General features: G+C 42.8%; 1 protein-coding gene across 3 annotated transcripts in view; it reads left to right on the top strand.

Annotated features, from left to right (window-relative positions):
- Positions 1-2,203: 2,203 nt before the first annotated feature.
- LOC117552565 (ephrin type-B receptor 1-B) overlaps positions 2,204-22,166 on the top strand; it is a 170,548-nt gene continuing 150,585 nt past the window's right edge. For all 3 annotated transcript variants that reach the window (XM_034226142.1, XM_034226141.1, XM_034226140.1), the window contains exon 1: positions 2,204-2,469. In XM_034226142.1, coding sequence (XP_034082033.1) covers positions 2,409-2,469 — 61 coding nt within the window. In that variant the 5' untranslated portion in view covers positions 2,204-2,408. The remainder of the gene's footprint in view (positions 2,470-22,166) is intronic.

Below are 22,166 nucleotides of genomic sequence, written 5' to 3'. Positions count from 1 at the left end.
ATTCTCTGTTCTCTGTGCTGTTTTGTATGATTGCCCTGACTCCACTGAAAAACAGTACAATAATTTTTTTCCAGTAACGGGAATCAGGAAACAGAACACAGAGAGGAGGAATGTAAAGGTCATGGCACATTGGTCATGCCGGGGTAGATAGCGGTAGGATGTTTACAGGTCAAAAGCGCAATAACTTAAGGGTCAGCTCACATAATGCAGAGAATGGAAAAACATTTAATCACACTAAAGTCTGAGAATATCCCGACTTGATAGGTTGCCTTTTGAATCTGGCCTTGAACAGAGAAATGGAGGAATGAAGAATAATAGAACTGGGATGCTGCACATGCAGGCTTAACCACACAGAATAAATCAGGCCACAGGATGAGAGGCTCTCTACAATGTGTTTGGGCTCAGTATTGGTATTGGGCTGAGGCTCTTGAGCTGAAGTAGGCAAGTGCTTGTGTGGTTCTGTGTTGATCATTATCTGAGTGCTGTATGGGTGAGCAACTGCACGCACATTTGTGTTATTGTATTCATGCGTTTGTCTGTGTGTGCATTGTAAGGGAGGATGTGCTACAGCAGCAGCACCATTGTTCCCTACTCCCCTCATACTCTTCCTTCCTTCCTTCCTTCCTTCCTTCCCCCCTGGGTGTGGACAGCGAACAGGGACAGATTATTTTCCGCTGCTCCTGTATTTGGAGATGACCTGTGAGACCATAGGTGATGCTGACTGGCCTGCTGAAAAATAAGGCCAGGTGGTTATCACGGGCCGCGTAGCAGCCAGCACTGGGGGCCATGCTGTGCTGTGCCATGTCACACTAAAGTGCCACTCCTCACCACACCATTAAAAATGACAAATGCTCTCATCAACTGATTTCCCAAGATAGCAACTGCTGCCTTATGCTCCTGAAGCCCTGCGTATGCCCCAGTTCATCTGCTGGTCTTTGCCACAGTTGGAACAATTTTAACTGTGAGTCACTTTTCATTTACAATGTGTTTGGTGTTTTTGCTATTGTTAAGGTTGGGAGTTGAATTGCCAAAGGGGCACAAAAGATGGATGCAGTGAAAACAGTCCAGGCTTGTTTTGGAAAAACAGTGTTTGTCCTTTAATGTTTTCTAACAGTGTAAAAAAGGATATATGCTTTAATTTTATACACTACATATTATATGAAAAGCCATACTTTTTTCCCCATTCATTAAGTCCTTAAAAGTAAAGAAGGTAAAAAGTATTTGGGCAAGTATACTGTGAAGGGACATAACTGAAGTATTAGGCCATCCAGTGGCCCCGGGCATAACAGGCCCACTTAGGTTGTAGATTAACAACACCACCCCAATTCTTTAGCTCCAGGGACCTTTGGGGACATATCAGCCCAAGACAGGTGTATGGTTCTGGGCCACAGGGCGGAAACTGCCCCCTTCTGCTGAGGAAGACCTCGCTCCTCTGTGTCCCTGTGGGAAAAAGCCCATTGTGTGTAGCATCTGTTGCAGCACACGCACACACAAAAGGGGGGACAGAGGTATGGGGAGGGAGCTGATGTGCCATTAGAAGATGCAGTTGATTTGCTAAAGCTTTTAAGGAATATTCTCATTGCAAATGAGACTAGCATTTGTGTGAACATAATGGGGGGGCGAATGAACCAGAGTGGCTACTTCAGACATTGGGGAGGCGGCCAAAACATATTCATTTAGTAATACAAAATGGGGTAAAATACCAAGCTCCAGTGACTTTAGGGAGACTTTATTTTGCAAAATATCCTTGTGATTTTATTTGATAAAAACATAATTGTCAGAACTCAGGATATCATTAATGTATAAACACACTTTTCTGGGAAGTGAGTAGGTCATTTGGGACTCTTACCAATTGTTCAAACTGAATTATTTTGTATCCAGAGGTGACAGACCACTGAACTAGTGTACAGCCGTTTAGAAGGTCTCGTGTGGCGGCAGGCTTGGCTCTGTATGTGCCTGAGATGCAGTAGTTGCAGTTAACCACGTGGGGGCGATATTTCCCTTCAGTGAAGCGGACGCCGTTTCATATAGGTCAAGGAAAAGTTTTGTGTTTTCCTATACAGTCTATGGTGTTTTCACAATGCGAGGGGGCGGAGCGGCGGTCTCTTTATTGGTTAGTGAGTTCAGCTCCCAATCGGTGATTGGCTCCCGCGCTCTAATGGGGATTTGAGCATGCAATGTTGGGTGTCCCCCACCTCCTCTTCCTCCCCCTGCTCCTCGCACCCCTCAGCCCCTACACTCCGTCCTTCCCCGTCGCTGGTTGTCACACATTGTTTACTACGGCTTGAAATGTGACTCACAACACGGGCTATCTGCTGGAGTACCGCTCTGACAACTGAGGGATTCTTTTGACGCGCACCGTGCGTCTTGGTAATTTGGGGAAAGGCTGTGGAGACTACCCTTCTGCCATGACAGTGGATTTGTATGCGCTTTTATGCGTGCTGGTCATCACATCCTCTGCGATGGAAGGTAAATAAGAAATTGGGATTAAACTTGTTGTAGATCTGAAATGCTTCTTCCCAAGACGCGCTGTGTTGGGGATGCTCGCAGCGGTTTCTGGTGGGCAGCGCTGTGCCTCAGGCATAGGGATACAGGGATGTCATACACGTGGATCGCCGCAGATTGCCCTGGTTATCCCTTTATGTCGGAGCAGCCGTCCTGCCGCTCCGCTGGTTTTCACTGATGTTACTTGTCCATGTGAATAACTATACTTTAAATGTATTTAATCGCATACGTTAGTTTGTTAGTGGCAGTGAATGCGCTTACATCTGTTGTCCTCACTCTGTGCAATTCAGTTTAATAAGCTTTTTATGACATGAATGTTACGACGAAAATATTTCCAAAGCGTTAAATAATAACGAAAAAAGAAGAACACACTTTAGTCTTACTCTCAAGTCTTTCTATATAGTAGGCTGAGTGCCCTCTATACATTGTTATATTAGATTTTCATCATCCCTTAACAATGAGTTTTTCTCAGTAGGAAACGAGGCAATGTTAATGCCTGTCAAACCTCCAAGGATTCCTGTCACGTTTTTTCATTAGATTTAACCATAGACTGTATATAGGATTTAACACATCAAATACTGGTTTTAAAAGCCCTTGAGCACCATTCTGTGGCATTTTGAATTGCTGGGCACACTCTTAGATTGTGGATTGCACTGATTGAAAGTCTTCCTTTAACCTGGATTGTATGCAAGCGTACATTTTCAATTTGAATTTTTGAAATCAACCGCTTTATTAAAAAAACATCAACAACAAATGCTCAGCTGCCTCTCCCATTTTCTCACTGTCCCTGTATCTTTTTGTCTCTATCCATCTCCCTTTCTGCCTCTCTCTTTCTTTGTCTTTCTGCATCTCTTTCCTCTTTTCCTTTTTACGCACGTTCATATGGACAAGCGGCTGTGTCACTAGTAGCTATATCTCCTCAGTTAAACATGTTTTTCATTTCCGCTGTTGGACCCTGGGGACCGAACACTGGGTTTGTAGCCTCAAACACTGGCTGATGGATGGATATCCCGGCAGCATCATGGATATATATATATATATATATATAGTTTCTTCTCTCATTTTATTTTACAGTAGCTCATCCTTTCCAATAGAACAACACACCAGCTTCCCATGGCGGTCTCTGTCCCCTCCCAATAGCATAAATAAGTAAATTAGAAGCACACATACAATGAGTTTTTTCACATGCAGCTTTTCTCTTTAATCATTTACAACTCTGCTCCTGCTGCTCCCTGCTCAGGCTGTGCTCTGTAATTCGGCGGTGGTTTTCTTTTTTGTGCTCATCAGATTTCAACACCACTATGGAAACTTAGGCCCGAATTGCTACCTCCGTAAGGGATACATATTTGAAAGTTAAAATGTTTATCCAGTGTGAAATGACAGCAGAAAGTCCAATCACAATGTGAGGGACGAAAGGGAGTGGTATTTCCCTGCTAGGAAATGGGTGTGAGATCTGTCCTCCAAAATATGAGATCAGAAAGTAACAGATGGGCTGGGAGATGGCCCCGAAGTTACCTCGGTAACAAGGATAACAGTGATTTCCTTGTTTTGGTCGCTAATTGAAAATAGGTTGTCCCATGGGCAGGTTACAATCTTCACTAATCTGAACTCCAATCTGTTGCTTTTTGATTTATTTATGTGTGTGTGTGTGTGTGTGTGTGTTTGAGAAGGAGTAGAGCCATTGACCACATTATTCCTGCCTCTCCGGTCAATTTTAATCTGATTACTTGTCTAAATCAGCCAATAATGTCAGAGATCTGTGTGTGCATGTGTGTGTTTATAACTTTGGAGAAAGGAGCATATATGGATTCACATTTGTGATGAACAGAAAAACAACCTGACTTTCTTACACTCACGGTAAACACCACACACACCATTGATGAACTGCAGGATGAAAGGATAGATGGGTGAACAGTTTATTGTATAACTTGGATTATTTAAACTGAGCCACACAGTGCACACAAATGAAAAACATCCCACACATGAAGGCATACAATCTGCAAACATAAATGCAGTCACTGACAAGTTATTGAAGGGGCATTCAAACCTAAAGCAAAGGGCTAACAGAGAGGAGAGGAAAGACAGGGATTTGCATGCCATTAGAATAAGAACCATGTACGATGCTCTGTTTCACCCTCATTTGTCTTCTCTCTCCATTTCTCCCATCATCCTCTCTCTGCCTACTTTCTTCTTCACCTCCCTTTCCCCACTTTCTCTATCCCACTCTGTCTTCCATAATTCTCCTCACTAATCTCCCCATTCCTCTCTTGTCTCCCTTTTCTCCTCTTTTGCTTGCTTCCTCTTTGGCGTGCGGATGGTTCCTGCCAACAGCAGCAGTAATTCTCCTCTACTTAGAGAGCCATTGCTTATTTCTGTTTGCCCTTAAACCAATTAGACTCAGATAAGCCCGCTCATTTAGCGGCTTGGAACTGGGTGGTTGAGGTAAGAGGAATGGAGGAAGTGGGATGAAACAGCGGTTGAAAGATAGACATGGACCGGGAGAGATAAAGAAGATGAGAGAGACAGATGGAGGGAGGTCAGCTAGTTTTAGAAAAGATACCGTACACGTGTTTTACAAATGAGTAACCTGCAACTGAAAGATGCTTTGGAAGCTCCACACTGTCTCAGTTATCCGACATTGATAAATGCACTGTATAATTGTGCCATTCTACACTGGGGTAAAACGGCAACAGCATTAAGTATACGTCTGATAAGAGAACATTAGTCTGCTGTAACCAGTCCTTAAGGATGCTGTGTTAAGTACCTGTAATTCTTCATCCTCGGGGGCCAAGTGGATGAAATGGAGCATATTGTAGCTTCCTGAATAAACAATAGCTTAAGCATTATTAGATAATAGTTATGGAGGTCAGAACCATACGCTGTTAATATACATCAATCAGGAGTGTTGGCGTGAGTGTTTCATATGGATTAGTAAGGTCAGAGGACAGAGTGTTGAAGTGCATGTTCCAACCCCCATCTGAGCAAGCGTTTGTCCTGCCGAAGTGTCCTTGAGCAAGGCATTGACTTAGCTCCAGGGTCTCTGACATCTAACCGACCCACTGCTCGGACCCCAGCATGGAGAGTTCAGAATCAGCCTCCCGGGATTCAAAAATCACTTCACATTATAGTTATTATGTGTTCTAATCTGGCTAGCTGTAAGCTGGAATTGAGTTACAACTAACTTGTTGTAGCCTTGCCGAGCTAAGACGAATAATGCCAGTCCACCATCTTGATCCATATATTGTGGTTTGGCGAGCCTGAAGAGACATTTGCATGAGACAACTGTCAGTTCAAATAGGGTGCACAGTTCTCTGCTTCCCTTTAGATATTACCATGAAACCTTCATACACCTGATTGGACAAAGGGACCACTCACTAGGCTGTTATTGATGGTTGCTTTGCATTTCTAAACAAGAATTGGGACATTAACAAATGTCTGAAATATCTACCAAAATCAGCAGTTGAAAAATGAAGCTTCATTTTATATATTTGACACCTTGTTAAACATAGTTTATTCTGAGGGGCACGTCCCATCGTCATATAAAAGTCCTCATGTTGGTCCAACATGTATCGGGTCAGACTGGAATGGTTTGTAATTGCTTCACAGCCTTCAATCTAGTGTTGAAAACTGAGCTGGTAGTAATATAGACTGGCTTTGCACAGCGAGTGTAGTATTAGAGTTAAGAATTCTCTACTACCCGATGATGTGAGTTGTGTGTGCTGGTGAGCCGACCAGCTGTGCAGGGGAGACAGCCTGTGAAAAGAGTCCCGTTGAGTCTCTAATGGATGTGAATGCAAGATTGCTCCTTTCCCCTGCTCTGTCATTTCAAATGGTTAGAAAAGAGAAGAATGACCATATAAGTGCAACATAGGCCCACGGGTTGAGGTAGTAGTAGTAAAGGCATGAAGGATAGGTGTGTGTGTGTGAGTGCTCACATGAGTGTACAAGTGTATTTTGGCCAAGGGCACTACTGCTGATCTGGGACCACCTGAAGTAGAATTCAATTTTACACTCGTTTTGTACCAGGGTGTGTATATTGTACGTTTGGGTGCCTGTGTCGTCCATAGAGTGCTAAAGCCATTATGGCTGGCAGGGGCCGCAGACATAGCCTCATCCCATAATAGAGGCTCTATTTTGTCCACCGTGAAAAGAGTACTTGTTGTTAAGGTGTGCTTACGCGGCTTAGTCAGGTATGACAAACCCTATAGTGAAAACCCTTCCTGCAGCACATGTACCTGCAGTGCTGTACATGTGTTGTACTGCCTTTTATGTGATCATATTGTGCTTGCAATGCAGGCAATGTGGCAACAATCTGTATTCTGTGCAGGTCCTTTTTCCTGGATACAGTATAGTTCCTATTTTCTCTCTTGGATGATATTATCACTGGCTCCACAATCTCTCTGTTTCTCTCTCTCTCTCTCAGACACACACTCACACATGCACAAATAACGCATATACACACACACAGAGTCCCCCTTACAGCTCACCTTACCCCAGAGACATCTGAGCCTTAGGATGGCCAGATGGTGGATGCAGGTTGGGGGCTGGTATGCATGTGCACATTTTTGTGTACGTCTCAGTGTGAGAATGGTATCAAGGGAGAGTGTAAAGAGAGAGGAGAGCAGCATGCACTATACTGAATGTTCGTATCAGTGTGTCCTGTTCTATTCCATTCCAGGGTCTTGTTTTCTTCCTCTCGCTGAGCCGATTTTTCATGTTCTTTACTGTGTTGTCCCCCAGTATCTTCCACACTTTGCTGTGTCCAGAGATTTGCAGACGAGATGCTATCAGCAGTGTAAGGTTCCACCCGTCTTGTTTCGTGCTTCTCCCTTATCGGAGCAGGTGGCTAACTGTGGGACGAGAGCTAAGACCGTATCTGTCCAATCTGTGGGATAAGCAGACCCATAGCATCAGCAACATACGAAACACATTAGAGCGCAGGAGTGACGGCCCGTCCACACAGCGGCGTGCGTTGACGCTTGCCGGCGGGCGTGTCTGACACTCGACCAACAACCAATCACATGAATCTCCCGCCCCTGACACACAAGCAGCGGTTTGATTGGCTAGAGCTTGTACTGGCATATGATTCGATTGGCTGACGCTTCTGCCGAGGCGTCAAAAGTTGAGCATTGCTCAACTTTTGCAGCGAGCCACGCCAGCAACGCTCCGCGTCGCTTCCCACGATGCAGTTCGGCTAAAAGTGACGTCACCCCATTCAAAGTGAATGGGCAGAAGCGTTAGAAGCTTCGACGCACGCCGCTGTGTGGACGGGCCGTGAGAGCGGTGATGCTCCTGAGACGGTTCAACCTCAAACTGTGAGTCATCTGGTAAAGCCAGTTCTCTAAAATGGCAAGCGCACAACATGCACATAGACACACACACCCATCCACAGACATAATTGGCAGGCCTTGATGTGCACTACAAGAGCCCAAACTTAGAGATAGCCCTCCAAGCCACACCTAGCGGGAAAAGGCAATACTAGTAATTGATTGGGGGCAGTGACCCAGCTTTCTCCCCACTCAAGGATGATGGTGTGAAAAATGTGCGTTTTCTCATTCTTTTTCTGTCCCTAAGGCTTTTTTCCCTCCATTATCACCTGTCTCAGAGATTGGGTGACAGTTGTTCAGTCAGCAGGAAAGCGGAGCCTTTTTGATATTTTTGGAGTTGAGAGGCGAGCAGAGAAAGCATTGATTATCCAGTCGTATTTCCCAGTGTTCACGCTCCCTGGCTCCCTGGGGCCTCTATGCTTACAGCCCCATATCCACCGTTTCTCTTCCACCCGTGGCCCCTTTGGCCCCTGTCCACCCCAACCCTCCCTCCCTAAATCAGCTCCGGCCAGTTCAGATTCACAAAGGCATGGTGTTGACTCCACTTCCTCTTGCCTGCTATATTGTTTTTTTTCAATGAATTTGAATTAAATTTAAGAGTTTCAATCCATACCGCCTTCTCTCCTACCTCCTCTCTTGTCTAGGAACAATTGGTTGTTACATCTGACTTCTCTCCCTCTTCTCGCCCTTCTCCCTCCCTCCCTCCCTCACCTGCCTCTCTCCCCTACCCTTTTTTTTGTTGAAAACAGATGCATTTATAAAGCATTATATGGTTTACTACAAGGGAAAAAAAGTGAAATATGAATCTGTCCCACTGAAGAGGTAATAGACGCAGCATTGGCAGGAACAGGAAGAGGGTTAAGAGACTGTTGGGGTTGTAGGCCCCTAGAACAAAGAGCTTCATTTATGATTGTTATAATGAGATCTGTTTTTGTCAGGAACAGAATGATTACATTTGACTTTTGCTTTATGGTTGCAAGCAGGATGGCTGTAAGAGTGGGAGGAGGCAGGTAGAGTGGTACAGTGTTTCTGTGATTGTGAATTTCAATGCGTGGGACACTTTTTAAAGTATACAATCTAACTGATAAGAATATCAATTCAGCTCGCTGTGCACACCAAACACTACAAACTCTCTGCATAAGTGTGTTCGTACAACAAATCCCTTGCTTCTCAAGTCTTAATGGCCAATATATGAAGTTCCTATATGCAGGAAGAAAAAAAACTCTGTGGTACTTTTTGCATTTTAAGTGAATCAGCAGCACAGAGGATGCTGCGTCTCCAACGCTCAGAGGAATTAAAGGAAGAACGTTAATAGGGCTGAAATTACGGGTGGTGGTGGAAGCTGCTTCACTTCTGATTAAATAAAAGCTGGCTCCTCCACAGGCTGTTCTCATAGACACACACACACACACACACACACACACACACACACACACACACACACACACACACACACAGCCGTACACACACCAAGCTTTGATGTGAGGAAAGGAAATGAGTAGAGACAGAGAGCTAAGGGCTTGGCCCTGGGGCCTGTCCCCTTATTAATGAGTAAGTGTCAGGGCCTCTCCCAAGTTCAGGACATGTGGACATATTTCACCCTTCCTGCCCTTCTCCTCACCATAAATGTAATCTCTTATTAAGCATTGGCTTATTTGCAAAAGAGGAGCAGATAGAGATGCTAGATGTCTGCGTTACCATGAGAAATGAAAATTGTGTGGTGGAGAGAAATGAAGTAACGGCGCAGTGCAAAATGGAATGCCAGCTCCTGAGAGGACACTGATGGGCCAATAAGTAGTAGTGGTGTGAGGGCAGTTTTCACCCTGCATAACACTGAATCCTTCTGCCAGGCACATTTCTGCCTGGCCTGTGCCGTCTACTTCTCTAGCTCGATAGGAAGAGAGCTTTTTGGAGGTAATTAACTATTGATTAAAAGCATAGAGGGTAATGGGAGATGAGTGGACAGCATCTTGATCTTCCAGCAGTAGCATGGCTGGCTAGAACTAGGAAACTGACGGGGTGAAGGAAGCATTTGAGCCAAGGTCAAAGGTGTTTTGTTTGGCTTTCATGTTATTTTCTGCGTATTTTGGCCAAGAAAGTATACCAAGGAAGAGAAAAATAGGAATTGAGTCTTTCTATTCTATAAGATATAAATATTAGATTTTGTTATCTAATATTCAATATCACTGAATATATTCTCTTGAGTTTGCATATTTATTATATTCATGACAAACTGATCCCAGCCCATGTTGGCCTGTTGACCTCATCCCTCCTTCATGAATAGTAATATCAGTAAAGGCCAAAGGCCCTTATTCAATGAAATGCAACCTTCAACATCACACCCAAACGTCCTTAGGTGATCAATCTTACCTTATATTATTAGCATGTACTTTAAGCACATGCACAAATAAGAAGTGTCCTGCTTATGGAGCATTTGGTATTCCTGTCTCTGTGTCGTACGTCTGCATTTGTATGTGCTAGTCTTTTTAGTAAAGGGCGAGCTAGAGGACCGGGATAAGGACTCATTTGTGTAAGAGAACAGAGGCGAAAAGGGACAAAGACACAGAGGGGGAGAGGAGGATAGGTCTGCATCTGTCTAAGATCTTATTTGTGCTAATGAGGAGGCTGGTGGTTCTGGCTGCTAACCCTTAAGCGCATCTAGCCCGTTAGAGTGTGTATTACTGCGTGTATCTATGCAAGTCCTCGGACGTCTCTTGGGATGGTGATTTGCCTTTTTTTTTCCTCAAAGAAAAAGCTTGAATGAATGATGTAAAGGTTGTTGGCACAGTGTGTCAGGGTAGTGTGTATTTGTTCATGTGAGCTTGTTTGTAAAGGTTGCTGCTAATTCTACAATAAATGTCTTCAGTCAACTAGTTAGCATAGCAGTCATACATTCCGAACCTGTTCTTTAATTGGGCTCGGCAAACAGTATGCAATTCATGCCACTTTCCAATTGTTCCCTCCTTCCTCATCCCTTATTCCTATGAAGTCTTTCCCCTCCCTGCTTCCTCCCAAGGCTGGGCATTTGAAGAGGCATTCCTTTGATGTAAGCTTCACACACTGTTAGACACTCACTCATCAGATTGACACTGATGTCTGGGCGGAGTCAGCCCATTTCTGAGAGCTTGGTAAATGAAGTGCTGGGAGAGTATACTGTACATACATATGGCATGAGCTCAGGTAGTTTTCAATCAAGTGAAGTGGAATGTGGACGTGAACGAACATATGTGCTCATTCAGATGCACACATTTTCCAGTATGGCCGTGCTGCTGCTGCACTTGGCTGATGATACGTCAGGATGACAAACGTTCCCACTAAGCCGAGCTGAATGTAATTGTGCAGCAGCTCTCCTGGCTGTGTTTTACCACTGTCTCACATCAGTTTTAGAAGAAATGTAGACAAAATTCAAAGATGCCCTGCTCTGACATAGCGATAAGAGAATATTAACGCATATGCTGGCCTCTTTTATCATCATTTATTTATCTTTATACAAGCACACACTTGGAATTCTACGACAGGCTTAGTGAATAATAAATGATTTCCAAAAGCATCATGGACAGAAAGTCTATGATTATCACTTAAACTATGCGTGTGTGTTTGTCTGGTTCTATTTTGTTATAAGACCGTCTCAACTTACCTTCTTTCCCAGTCTGGAGGTTTATGTCTTATGTTTGCAAATACTCAATGTAACAGTTCATTTTAACATCAAACTTAAAAGTGTTTGACCAGCCTTTATGACATCTGCACCGTCTGTCATCATGATGTCCATGCAAAGGTTGTCTGTCACAAATGGTTGATTATTGATTTAATCAAAACATGGCAGACCTCTTAGCTAAGGCGTGGGTAAAGTGTGTAATTCAATGTACATTTAATGATCTCTTTCTGTTCACTATTGCAATTCATTACATCTTTACGTATTCATATTCATGCAGCCTCTCTAGTGGTGTTGTTCTTAACACTTGGGACTGTCACAAATCGTGAACACATTAAGTTTAAATCTGTGGAAGCGATGATTAGAAAGAAACCCAAGCTTTAGTTACATGTTATGTATTTGTTTTAATTATATGTTAGAATTCAATGGCCAATTTGAAGATTTCCGTACATTCTAATAAAGACTGATTTCTAACATAAGATGTCCTTTTTCTGTGTTATCGCTTTTATCCCAGAGTAAAGTATGCTTCCCCATGCATAATTTAAGTATTAACATCCCAAGCCTTTTGAGCAATGTATCATGTTCCAGCCTGTGTTAATCTCAATACTGACGCTGTTATACCAATCACAAAGCGTCTATCCCACAAAAAGCATCTGGCCTTGCAGAGTCATGCAGGGATGTGTTGTTGTGTGACAGTCTGGCTTTTGTTCTCCATTTCATTTCATTTCAAACCTTTATTTATACAGATAAATCCCATTGAGATCATTGATCTCTTTTTCAAGGGAGGCCTGCTCAAGTAGTTCCACATGAAACATAAACATAAATAGAACAACAAAAGGACATCATACAGCATCATTTACATAATTATCCACATAAACAGGTACCAATAGCTTCCGATTGACTAGCATCCAACCGAGCTTTAAAAACATTTAGTGGCACCAGATTGTTCAGTTTCCATTTAGCCATCCATGCCGAGGCTTTGGTTTCTCCTTTCTCAAACAGCCCTAAACAGGTTTGGGCGATGGAGGAGCGATGTCTCTGTATTTGTATATTTTTAAATATGTGCGTGAGTGTTGTAGGCCGCTGTGGTTTGAGATCTCACGTGTGTATTTTTTTGTGTGTGAATAAAGGGGCTACATTAAAATCGTAACAGCCCACCTGGTGCCAGCCGTGTTCCGCGTCTATCCAAGTTGCAAAAAATACATGTTCTTAGTCCAAGAATGTGCTTTTACTTCTCCAACACAGAAAAACACCATCCGTTTTCACATGTATGAAGGCTGCTTGATACGTGGACTCATCTAACCCAAAGTGAAACAGAGGGACACAGATGTGTAATGCTTTCTTCATGTGATGGTTATAACTCGTGACAAGGTCACTGAGTGAGTCTGTGAGTGTTTCTGTGTGTACCTATATGCCAGCATGTTTAAAAGAAATCACTCAGCTTGCTCTAAAAGGGTTTTCAGGCAGCCGGTAATGATTGGCTGAAAGAGGACACCTTCTATCTGCTATTATTGACAGTTGGAAACATAGAGAACGTGGGAAGAGTGACTTGCATTTCCGCACATGTTTTCAATCAATTTGAGACTCAGGTAATGCTTTGAAAATCTACTTTCTTTGATAAACATCATGCAGGCGCATCAATCAAAGTTGATTGATGGTCTTCGTGATTCTGAAAAAGCAGAAAGAAAGAAAAGCAGACAAGAAGCCAATCTCTCTGACTTTCTCTCTGCCTGTTGCCCTGGCTTTGAAGATTGATTGTGAATCGCCCAGGATGTATGAGCGCTGCCATCATATCGTGGATCACAGCATGGGGAGGGAATGACAGATGTCCTAACCGTTTTCTCTTTATTTGGGAAATAGAGAGAGTGTGTCTGATGGATTGGATGCATTTGGTGGATATAAGGATGATTTGTCATTTCGTAGGTGTCTCTTTGAGTTTTTGTAAACATTTCCCGGGGCAAACAAAGGGTTTTTCCAATGTGACATTTGTAGCATTTTAGGTAACAACAAACAATATCATTTTAAGTCCATGATTGCGTTTAAGATACAGAAAGTAACATGCTAATCTTGGATTTGCGTCCACTACCTCACTAATTATAGATTATTTGAATAAAGAAATTACAAAAAATCAGTCATATTAAATTATTTTTATTTTTGGATTGACGCAAAGAAATGGGGCGCCTCACTGGGGTTATTGGTATGTTTTTTTTTTTAAGAAGGGGTTAAGTGTGCGTTCAAGGTCGTTTGGGTGGCATGTGTTTTCTATTTAACAGCCCCAAATCTACTGAGGAGACATGAAGCATTTGACAGGCCTGCTATGCTATGATTGCTGCGCTCACACTGGATTTGTTATAGGAGAATTCTCTGTGTGGCCTGGACAGTTGACTGGGTCATTAGTATGGACAACCATTTCTACACTAACAGCCCCTGATTGCTTTGCCTTTCACATTGTGGTGACATCAGCACATTGCTAATTGTCAGATAATTGCCAATAATCACAAGATGGATCAGTGAGAGTTCAATTGGTTTGTCTGCTACATCATGCCAGTTATTTTAAGTAATTCTGACTGATCATTTGCCCTCTTTTAGTAGCACAGGTTAATCAAACTGTTATTTGTGTAAGCAATTTAAGAGATGACGGTCCAAGCTATTTTGGAGGTTAAATACAATTTTTGTCTTGTACCTTTTCCAGAAGAAGTGTAGATGTCTCATGGACTTTTTTTTTAGGACATCCCCTTTGCAATGAGTATGGCAATGTTTGCTGCTGCCTTTGTGGGAGATAACAGCCAGGCGCTTGTAATGGGATCCTGTCTGTTGGGAGAAGATGGAGGAAATCGCTGGGAGCTGGAATGCACTTGATTTGCTCGTTTGGGTCAGCGAAGGAAGTGCCGGTGTGTGTTTGTGTGGGGGGCCTTGTGTGTGTGTCAATGCAGCCGTGTCTGTGTTGTCCAAAGCTGTGTTTGCTCAGCGATAGAAAAACTGAAATGTGATATGAATATCCTCTCCATTCTTCCATGAAAGTACCTGAAAATACCCTTGAAAGGGCCCCATTTAGGCCTGCTACCAGACAATACAGTACAATGCCCCTGATGACAGACTAAGTGGGGGAGGAAATAACCCTGTAACAGCCAACATAATAGCGGAATATTCTGGAAGTCACAGGAGGGTTTTTTGGAAGCACATAGTCTTTTTCTAACATTCATTGGAGCAGTGTTTTTGTGTGTCTGGATAGGGTGTGTGTGTGTCTGACATGGTGACCCTCTCTGCTGTATGTGCACCAGATTCTGTGTTTTATGAGATGTGTGAATTGGAGCCTTGCCTAGCCCGTCAATCAAATGAAGAGATCATTAGAGGTGTCATACTCAAATCTCTCGTCTCTCTAATCAGCTGTCATACATTGCTAACATCACCAGGTTCTAAATGTGCCTGTGCCCAGCTGCCAAATACTAGGCCATGAGCGGAAGCTGAATCCACAAAGGAATTGACAACTTGTATATTATATATTTGCCTTGCATATTTGTGTACAGGTGTCTTACCGATCTTAGTGATAATCACTTTATTGCTCACTCTTCCCATGATCCTCTAGTGGGCAGGAGATGATTCCATCTTGGGGTCCATATGGCCCCATGTTGGAGGCATGCTGCTCTCTAACAGTGGGGGAATGTCAATTAGCACTACATTTGCTGAGGATGGCATGGAACCAGAGGCCTGTCACCTCCGCTTCACAGCTCTGTCTTTGAAAACATGCATGTGTATGTGTGTGCATGTTCTTGTGTCTTCGTGTGTCTGTAAATGCATGTGTGTCTGCTTCCATGGAGGGAGGGAGAATCATATCACGGCACCTGCTTCACAGCGGGGAGACGGACTGCTTCACAGAGACAAGGTGTGTGTGTGTGTGTGTGTTCACGTGCAAGGGGGAAAGGGCAGGGTGTAGTGATCGCATATTTTGTGCGATCAGAGGCATCTAAATGCATGTGCTGGTTACTTGTAATCAATGTTACTGCAGTTCCCTTTGGGTATGGTAATGTATTCTAAAATGCTAATGTATTTCCGTGCCAAACCCCTAAGTTCTAGCCAATCATATGAGTGAATGAGCGATCGCGATGGAAATCTGCACTAGGAATGTCATACACTATCTTGGGAAAATACATTCCTGCATACAATTATTGGGGAACAAAGATTGCACGACTGCTGGCATACAGATTCCTTAGGAGGCAGCAAATGGCATGTTTGTTAGAATTATTTATCACAGTTTAAGAGTCTCTTTGATCTGTGTTGTGAAGGACTGATGTTACACCAAATGGTCGGCAGCTCATTGATGCAGACGGGGAATCTGTGTCTCTGATAGGATAGGCTGCAGTCGCCCCAGCTTTGAAATCCTTCATCACAGAACACCTGGATATGATCATTTGAGAACAAAAACAAAATAACCCTTGTTTTTTCCCTCATTGGGATTTGTAGTTCTGAGTGGCCAGGGATAGAGCTGACTGTGTGTGGTCTGGGTTTTATGTTTGGCCTCCACTTGACTTGTTTCTCTTGACTGACCTTGATTAGACAGATGCACTGTTGATAAGATTTGCAATATGGCAATGACGCTGACCAAAGGCCCCTGTCTAATCATGAGCAAATAAACACATTTATAATTCTGAGAATAATGTGAAAAAATCTCCAATTTAAAACCGTGGTGCCTGCTAAAAATGTAGGACCATACTTACTCAGTTCCACCGCTCCTGACAACTGAGATGAAATAACACATTGTGGAGATAAAGTTAATTTGGTACTATATCACAAAATTGACATGCCTCAAAAATCGTCTAAATTGATATTGAGGAGTGACTAGGAGTTTAAGATGCCAACTATGAAGCGCATAGTCCTTGCTTTGTGTCTAGCCAGGGATCTTTAATGTATGTGGTTCCTCATCTTTCTTTCCTATCTGTGTCTGATATGTTTCACTGTGGACTGAAAGGAGCACAAAAAGACGCCCCAAAAAACTGCAGTCTTCCACGGACTGCGACCGCGATTTTAATTAGACTCATCTTGCACAGTCTGACATGCAATGAACCTGCAATATTGCTTGTACTGCATAGTGTGAATACGCTCGCCAGTCTTTCTTTCTGCTATGTTTTTAGTCACTGATGTGATTAACACGCAGTCACATGGCAAAAGGGTCATATAGAATCTGCGTCACACACTGCCTAGATTGATGGGGTCCATCTAAAGTAGACACTGGCCATTTATTTCCTGTTTTATATGTCGAGTTGTTATTCAACGATTCTTCTTCTCTCTGTGTCAATGTCTATCTCCCTGCCTCCACCCTAGTGCTGTGGGGAAACGATTATTTTGAAAACGATTAATCGGGCGATTATTTGATCGATTAGTCGACTAATCTAACGATTATTTTTCTGTTGTTCAATTCATAAAAAACGTAATGTAAAAAAAACGTAATGTAAAAAATTTTTTTTTCACGATATTGTGTCTCAGGGGATCTTAATATTTAAGAACCTATTAATGTGTTATACCAGATTAACGCAAATAATCTCAGTTAATTGACGATATAAACCATGTTTACCAAAACAAAACACAAGTCTCATAAGAAGCATCTAAATGACCCCTGAGCGAAAAATGCTAACGGACATTGGCACAGAACTCAAGATAAAAGTACCCTTATTACTTATCGTAGCTGCACATACAATATATCCGATTAAAGCTGAGACTCCACAGATTATGTAGGTATATAGTATCATCACTGAGTGATCCGGACTCGCGACAGGGGAAGCAAATACAGTCATCACAACACGTACCTTCACAGAGCTTCTAGGGAGATCGTCTTACCACCGTAGCTGTCAATCTGATCAAAAGACGTGTTCAATGGCATTAAAATGAGAAAAAACGCGGCTGAATCGGTTAATCCATAGGTTTTTAACGTCTATGTATAAAAAAAATGATTGAATTTATAATCCATAATTCCATTTTACGTAAAAAATCGGAGAGCAAATGCTAGCTGCTAATGGTAGCCACCACAGCTAGCTGCTGCTTCTGCTAGGCTATGCAGCAGTCTCAGTGAGATATAAATATATAAATATCTTTGCGTTTTGGACTAACTTTAAAATATTCCCATGCTTTTGAAGACCTAGGGCGAGATGTTTTCGTTTGGGGGCTTCGTGCGCAATCCTGTGAGGAGGAGGTGGTAGCCGTTTCAGTCTCCATTGTGTTTGAAGTGCGATTGCGAACTGCTTGTTGCTTTGGGTGACCCACGTGTGTGTAGCGACGCGTCGACGCGGAAATATGTCGTCGACGATATTTTGAAGTCGACGCGTCGCTACAGCACTACTCCACCCATTACAGCGCCAGGTTGTGTAACATGTTGGTTTGTGTTGTACTTGCAGATGATGACTTCTGACAATTGCCCACATTTCTAGAATTAGATTTGTGTAATGAGCATGAGAATCATGTGCAGACTATATATATTTTTTTGATAAATGTGCCAACTTGTGTGTGTTTGCGTGTGTCGGTGAGTGCACATGCTAATGGCAGCTGACAGGGCCCACACTTCTTAAATTAGCCTTGCTGTCTGGCCCCTGGGGAAAGCATGGATGTTTAGATATAGAAGAAGCTTTAATGCTACAATCCTCCTTCCCTATAGTATCCAACCCTCGTAGTCCCGCTTTTATGCCTCCAAGTCAGAGCGAACTTATCCCACTAATGGTAACGACAAAAGGAAATTTGGAACTGGGCCCAGTGCCAGTTTGAATGTTTATTATGGAAAGGCTTTCCCATTTTAGTCTTTGAAGATGGCTTGCAAATACAAAAGTGATGAAAAATGTTCTGCTTCTCCTTCATATTTGCGGATTTACTCGAAGCGTGTTCTGTTGCTTTAAGATATCGGGTTTCTTATGGTATTGAGTTGCGTTGAGCCTACAACATATTTACATTCAGCATATTCACTGTCTGCACTCTAGTCATTTATGAGGGTATTGTCAGCACTGTATAATCTGCCGTTACTTAAGAGTCACAAAGGTTTCTTTGGGACATCCCTTCACTAATGAAGTTCTTTAAGCTAGTGATTTTTTTTTAATGTGAGCCAAATGGGTTTAGAGATGTGGGAATGATCACAATCTGTGTTGTAATCTGGAGGTGATCAACGTGGCACCAGAGCGTATTGTGTGCCTTTTGTGAGTGTGCGACTAGATAGATGAAGGTTTGAAAGTCCCCATGTGACTTGGGCTTTATTAAAGAGAAGTTAATGAGTTCCCCTGTCTGCCTCTCTCATTTCCCCCACCCCCCCTCCCCATTTATTCTCAGCTCCATCTCTTCTCTTTCCCTTCTCTCTAATATCCCTCCCGCTCAGGCTGTTGCTCCAACAGTATATCCATGATCGTACTCAGACGCGCTGCCTTTTACATTGTAAGCATATATTGAAACCAAGCCAGCGTAGCTTTGGGAATAAATATAGCAAACTATTTGGTTACATCCCAATCTCTGTTGACCTTTTTCTCTCTCGTTTGCTGTCTGTCGGCATTTTCTTTCCCTGTCGGCATTATAATCTCGCCCTTATCGCTGTCCGCTAGTTGGATTTCCATGGTAATTCAAGCAGATCCATCTGACTAATGCCGATCACAGATGTTCTGCACTGTCCCTGGTGTGTGTGTGTGGTGTGTGGTGTGTGTGTGTGTGTGTGTGTGTGTGTGTGTGTGTGTGTGTGTGTGTGTGTGTGTGTGTGTGTTGTGTGTGTGTATGTGTGTGTGTGTGGCTCATTTATTTTCACAGTGTTTGATTGTTTTGATCTCTTGAAGATATTTGATAACAATGTTGCTTTTGATAATGACATTTCTTAAAATCAAATGGCTTTTGTGTTGGCATCATCAACAATTTCCGCAGTGTTTTGAGCAGTGATTTGGTCTAGTGTTTACCTTGAGGCTCTACAAATCACAAATGCATCATTTACCGAGCTGCATTGTACAATATACTGTTGACTTCACCTCACCATGTGTGTTCTGTCTCCGAGTACAGGAGGAAACGTCTGTGTCTGGAGGCAGTATAATGTTGAATATGACGGGTGGCACTTCTGTAAAACTTGTAAACTTGAGGACAAGGAAAAGCCTGTGGTCAGAGGAAATGAAAGAAAACTAGACAAAGGGGGGGACCATGCTCTTTCTTAGCTCTCTCCTGGGGCACAGAGATTAGCTACTGACCTGACATGCTAGCAAAGTAGAGCTCACTGCTTTAGCATCAATCTGCTTCCCTCACTGCAGAGGCAAAGATATAGCAGCAGCGGGAACTCACAATTCTTTGTCACTGCACACTTTGTACAGTTGCTCCTTTGTCATGGTCACTGGAGAAATCACACACAGCAAGCAGACATGGCAGGAAACACACATGCACATATCACACAGAAATGGGACCAGTTATCTGCTTCCCTCTCAAAAACAACTGTGGTGTGAGAACAGCAGGTATGGATGGGAGCAAAGGAATTCTCTGTGTGTCTCACGCTGTTTCTCATGTCTTCCTCCCCATATCCTGCTACATTTATTTCAGCTGCACATGAATGAACGCAGATCCATCCCTATGTTCTTGCACCACAATGATATTTTGAACCCAGTATATTCCATGTCAACTGATTCCATCCCCGTCTTTGTACTGGAGGCTTTCCCTCTCACTCCCGCTGACTATAGCCATCTGGGCTTTTGATCCAGTGGAAATACTCTGACAGAGCTATTTGAGGGGCCAAAGGAAGAGAGATGACATTGTATTGCAGCAAATCCATAGGAAGGACTTGTGGGGGGTGATACCAGAAGTCTGGGGGAGTCTGTCTTAAAAAGGCAGGGGATACTGTAGCCGCCTGGAAGATCTATGGCGTGTGATGTGAGTGACTTGGAATGTTATTTGTAGAATCCTCATGGATGGGGTGAGCTGACACATCTGTGGCAGTGAGCCAAATCAACTCTGATTTACTCCACCCCACCATCTAGAATGGGGCCTGCACAGTCACCCAGCCATTACAGAAGATGTATTGTGAGGGGTAGCACAGTATCAAAAAACAATCAATCACAGAGATACACACACAAACCCATAATAAAAGATCTATGATGAGCAGGTTAACGTATCTCTAGTCACAAGTTATGACCGCTCTTGTTTGACATATATAAATTGTCCTCGCACACTGACATGAACTGCGGCCGCCAACAGATATTTAGTTAAGAGGAAGCCATTATTGCAAATAAAACAAGCTTATTGGCTGGGTGCCCGTCTGGCCCGGTTTTGATTGCATGTTAAACATTTATCAAAACCTTAACATGTTTCCCTGCTGTTAGCCATCACAGAGCTGTGGTTCCAGTCTAATATAGCAACACAAATAGATAATGAAATAGTGAGATGTGGTGTGGGAAGAAAAGAAAGGAGGGTTTTAGTAAATGAGAAACCAAGTGAGCTCCGGAACATTCTGATATAAAATATAGGGGTAAAAAATGGTGGCAGAAGTTAAGATTGATAGGAGAAAAGAACTGGTCACCCATGGAGAAATTGAGGTCAGTGATTTAGCAGAGAGGAGATGAGGCAATGTCATTCTCAATGAATAGCTATTATATAGGTGGCAGGGTAGATATGGGACTGGTACGGTTGGGAGTGAGGGAGTTTTTCAGCACAGCTTAATAAACCTCTTCTTTCCAAGTGTATTAAATATGGATTACCTTCAGATAGACACAGTTGGGTATGGTTATTTTCTAAAGTTGCATCAACCTGTTCATGATGTTCAAGTATAGAGAAGAACTGATGAATCAGCAAAAAATATAACTTGGAACAAAGACTCTTTGAATATGGCTTTGAAAACAGATTGATTTAGGTATCCATAAAACTAAGTTAAAAATATATATTTAAACTTGCTTTTCAAGTAAAAAGAGTCATACTCTCATTTGCCTATAACATTAAAAATGCATTAATCTGTTTGCCCAGCTATGCCAATTGTAAAACGTAATACATTTACCATAGTTGTATGGGTTCAGCAAATGCTACAGCGCTGCCGTTTTTAATAGCACCTCACTAATCCCTTTGCTCATTTAGGAAGCTCTTAAACGGGCACACAGACACATGCGGCCCAACGTACACTTCCTAATTACTGATGGGGTTGACAGAGTGGAGGCTGCTTGGCCAGGACCATCTGGCTGGGCCTGGCTATCTGATCTATAGGGCTCTGGTTTGCCAAGCCCACATGTTTTACATTGTCTCGCTGCGAATGGAGTACAAATCAGGTTGGAACCTGCTGCTCGCCGTAAAACAAACGGTATCCATATCTATATCCTATATCATAGGAGTGTTTAAGTTTGGACATATGCACAATTTCATTTGCAAATATTCGCACCTGATTATTTTTTCAATCTTTCCTTTTCGTTCATACTCTTTTCCCTCTTTCCACACACACACAAACACTGGAAAATGAATTACCTCTGGCACAGAAGCAGTAGCCTCATTTCAATTAATCTCTCCATTATATCTAAAGTGATTGGTGGACACAGCAGCTCATTTCCTGTCTCAGAGTTAAGACCCGAGGACAGGCAAAAATTAACCCCATGTTTGACAGAGAATGACATCAAAATCTAACATTTTTTCACAACTGTTCCTTTGTAAATACCTGTCTTTCGAAATGGAATTTCTTTTTGATAGCCTGTTTCAATTCAACCAAATCATTT

The sequence above is a fragment of the Gymnodraco acuticeps genome, unplaced genomic scaffold (assembly GCF_902827175.1).
Source record: "Gymnodraco acuticeps unplaced genomic scaffold, fGymAcu1.1, whole genome shotgun sequence".
NCBI classification, from domain to species: Eukaryota; Metazoa; Chordata; class Actinopteri; order Perciformes; family Bathydraconidae; genus Gymnodraco; species Gymnodraco acuticeps.
This window is presented reverse-complemented; position numbering and strand designations above follow the sequence as displayed.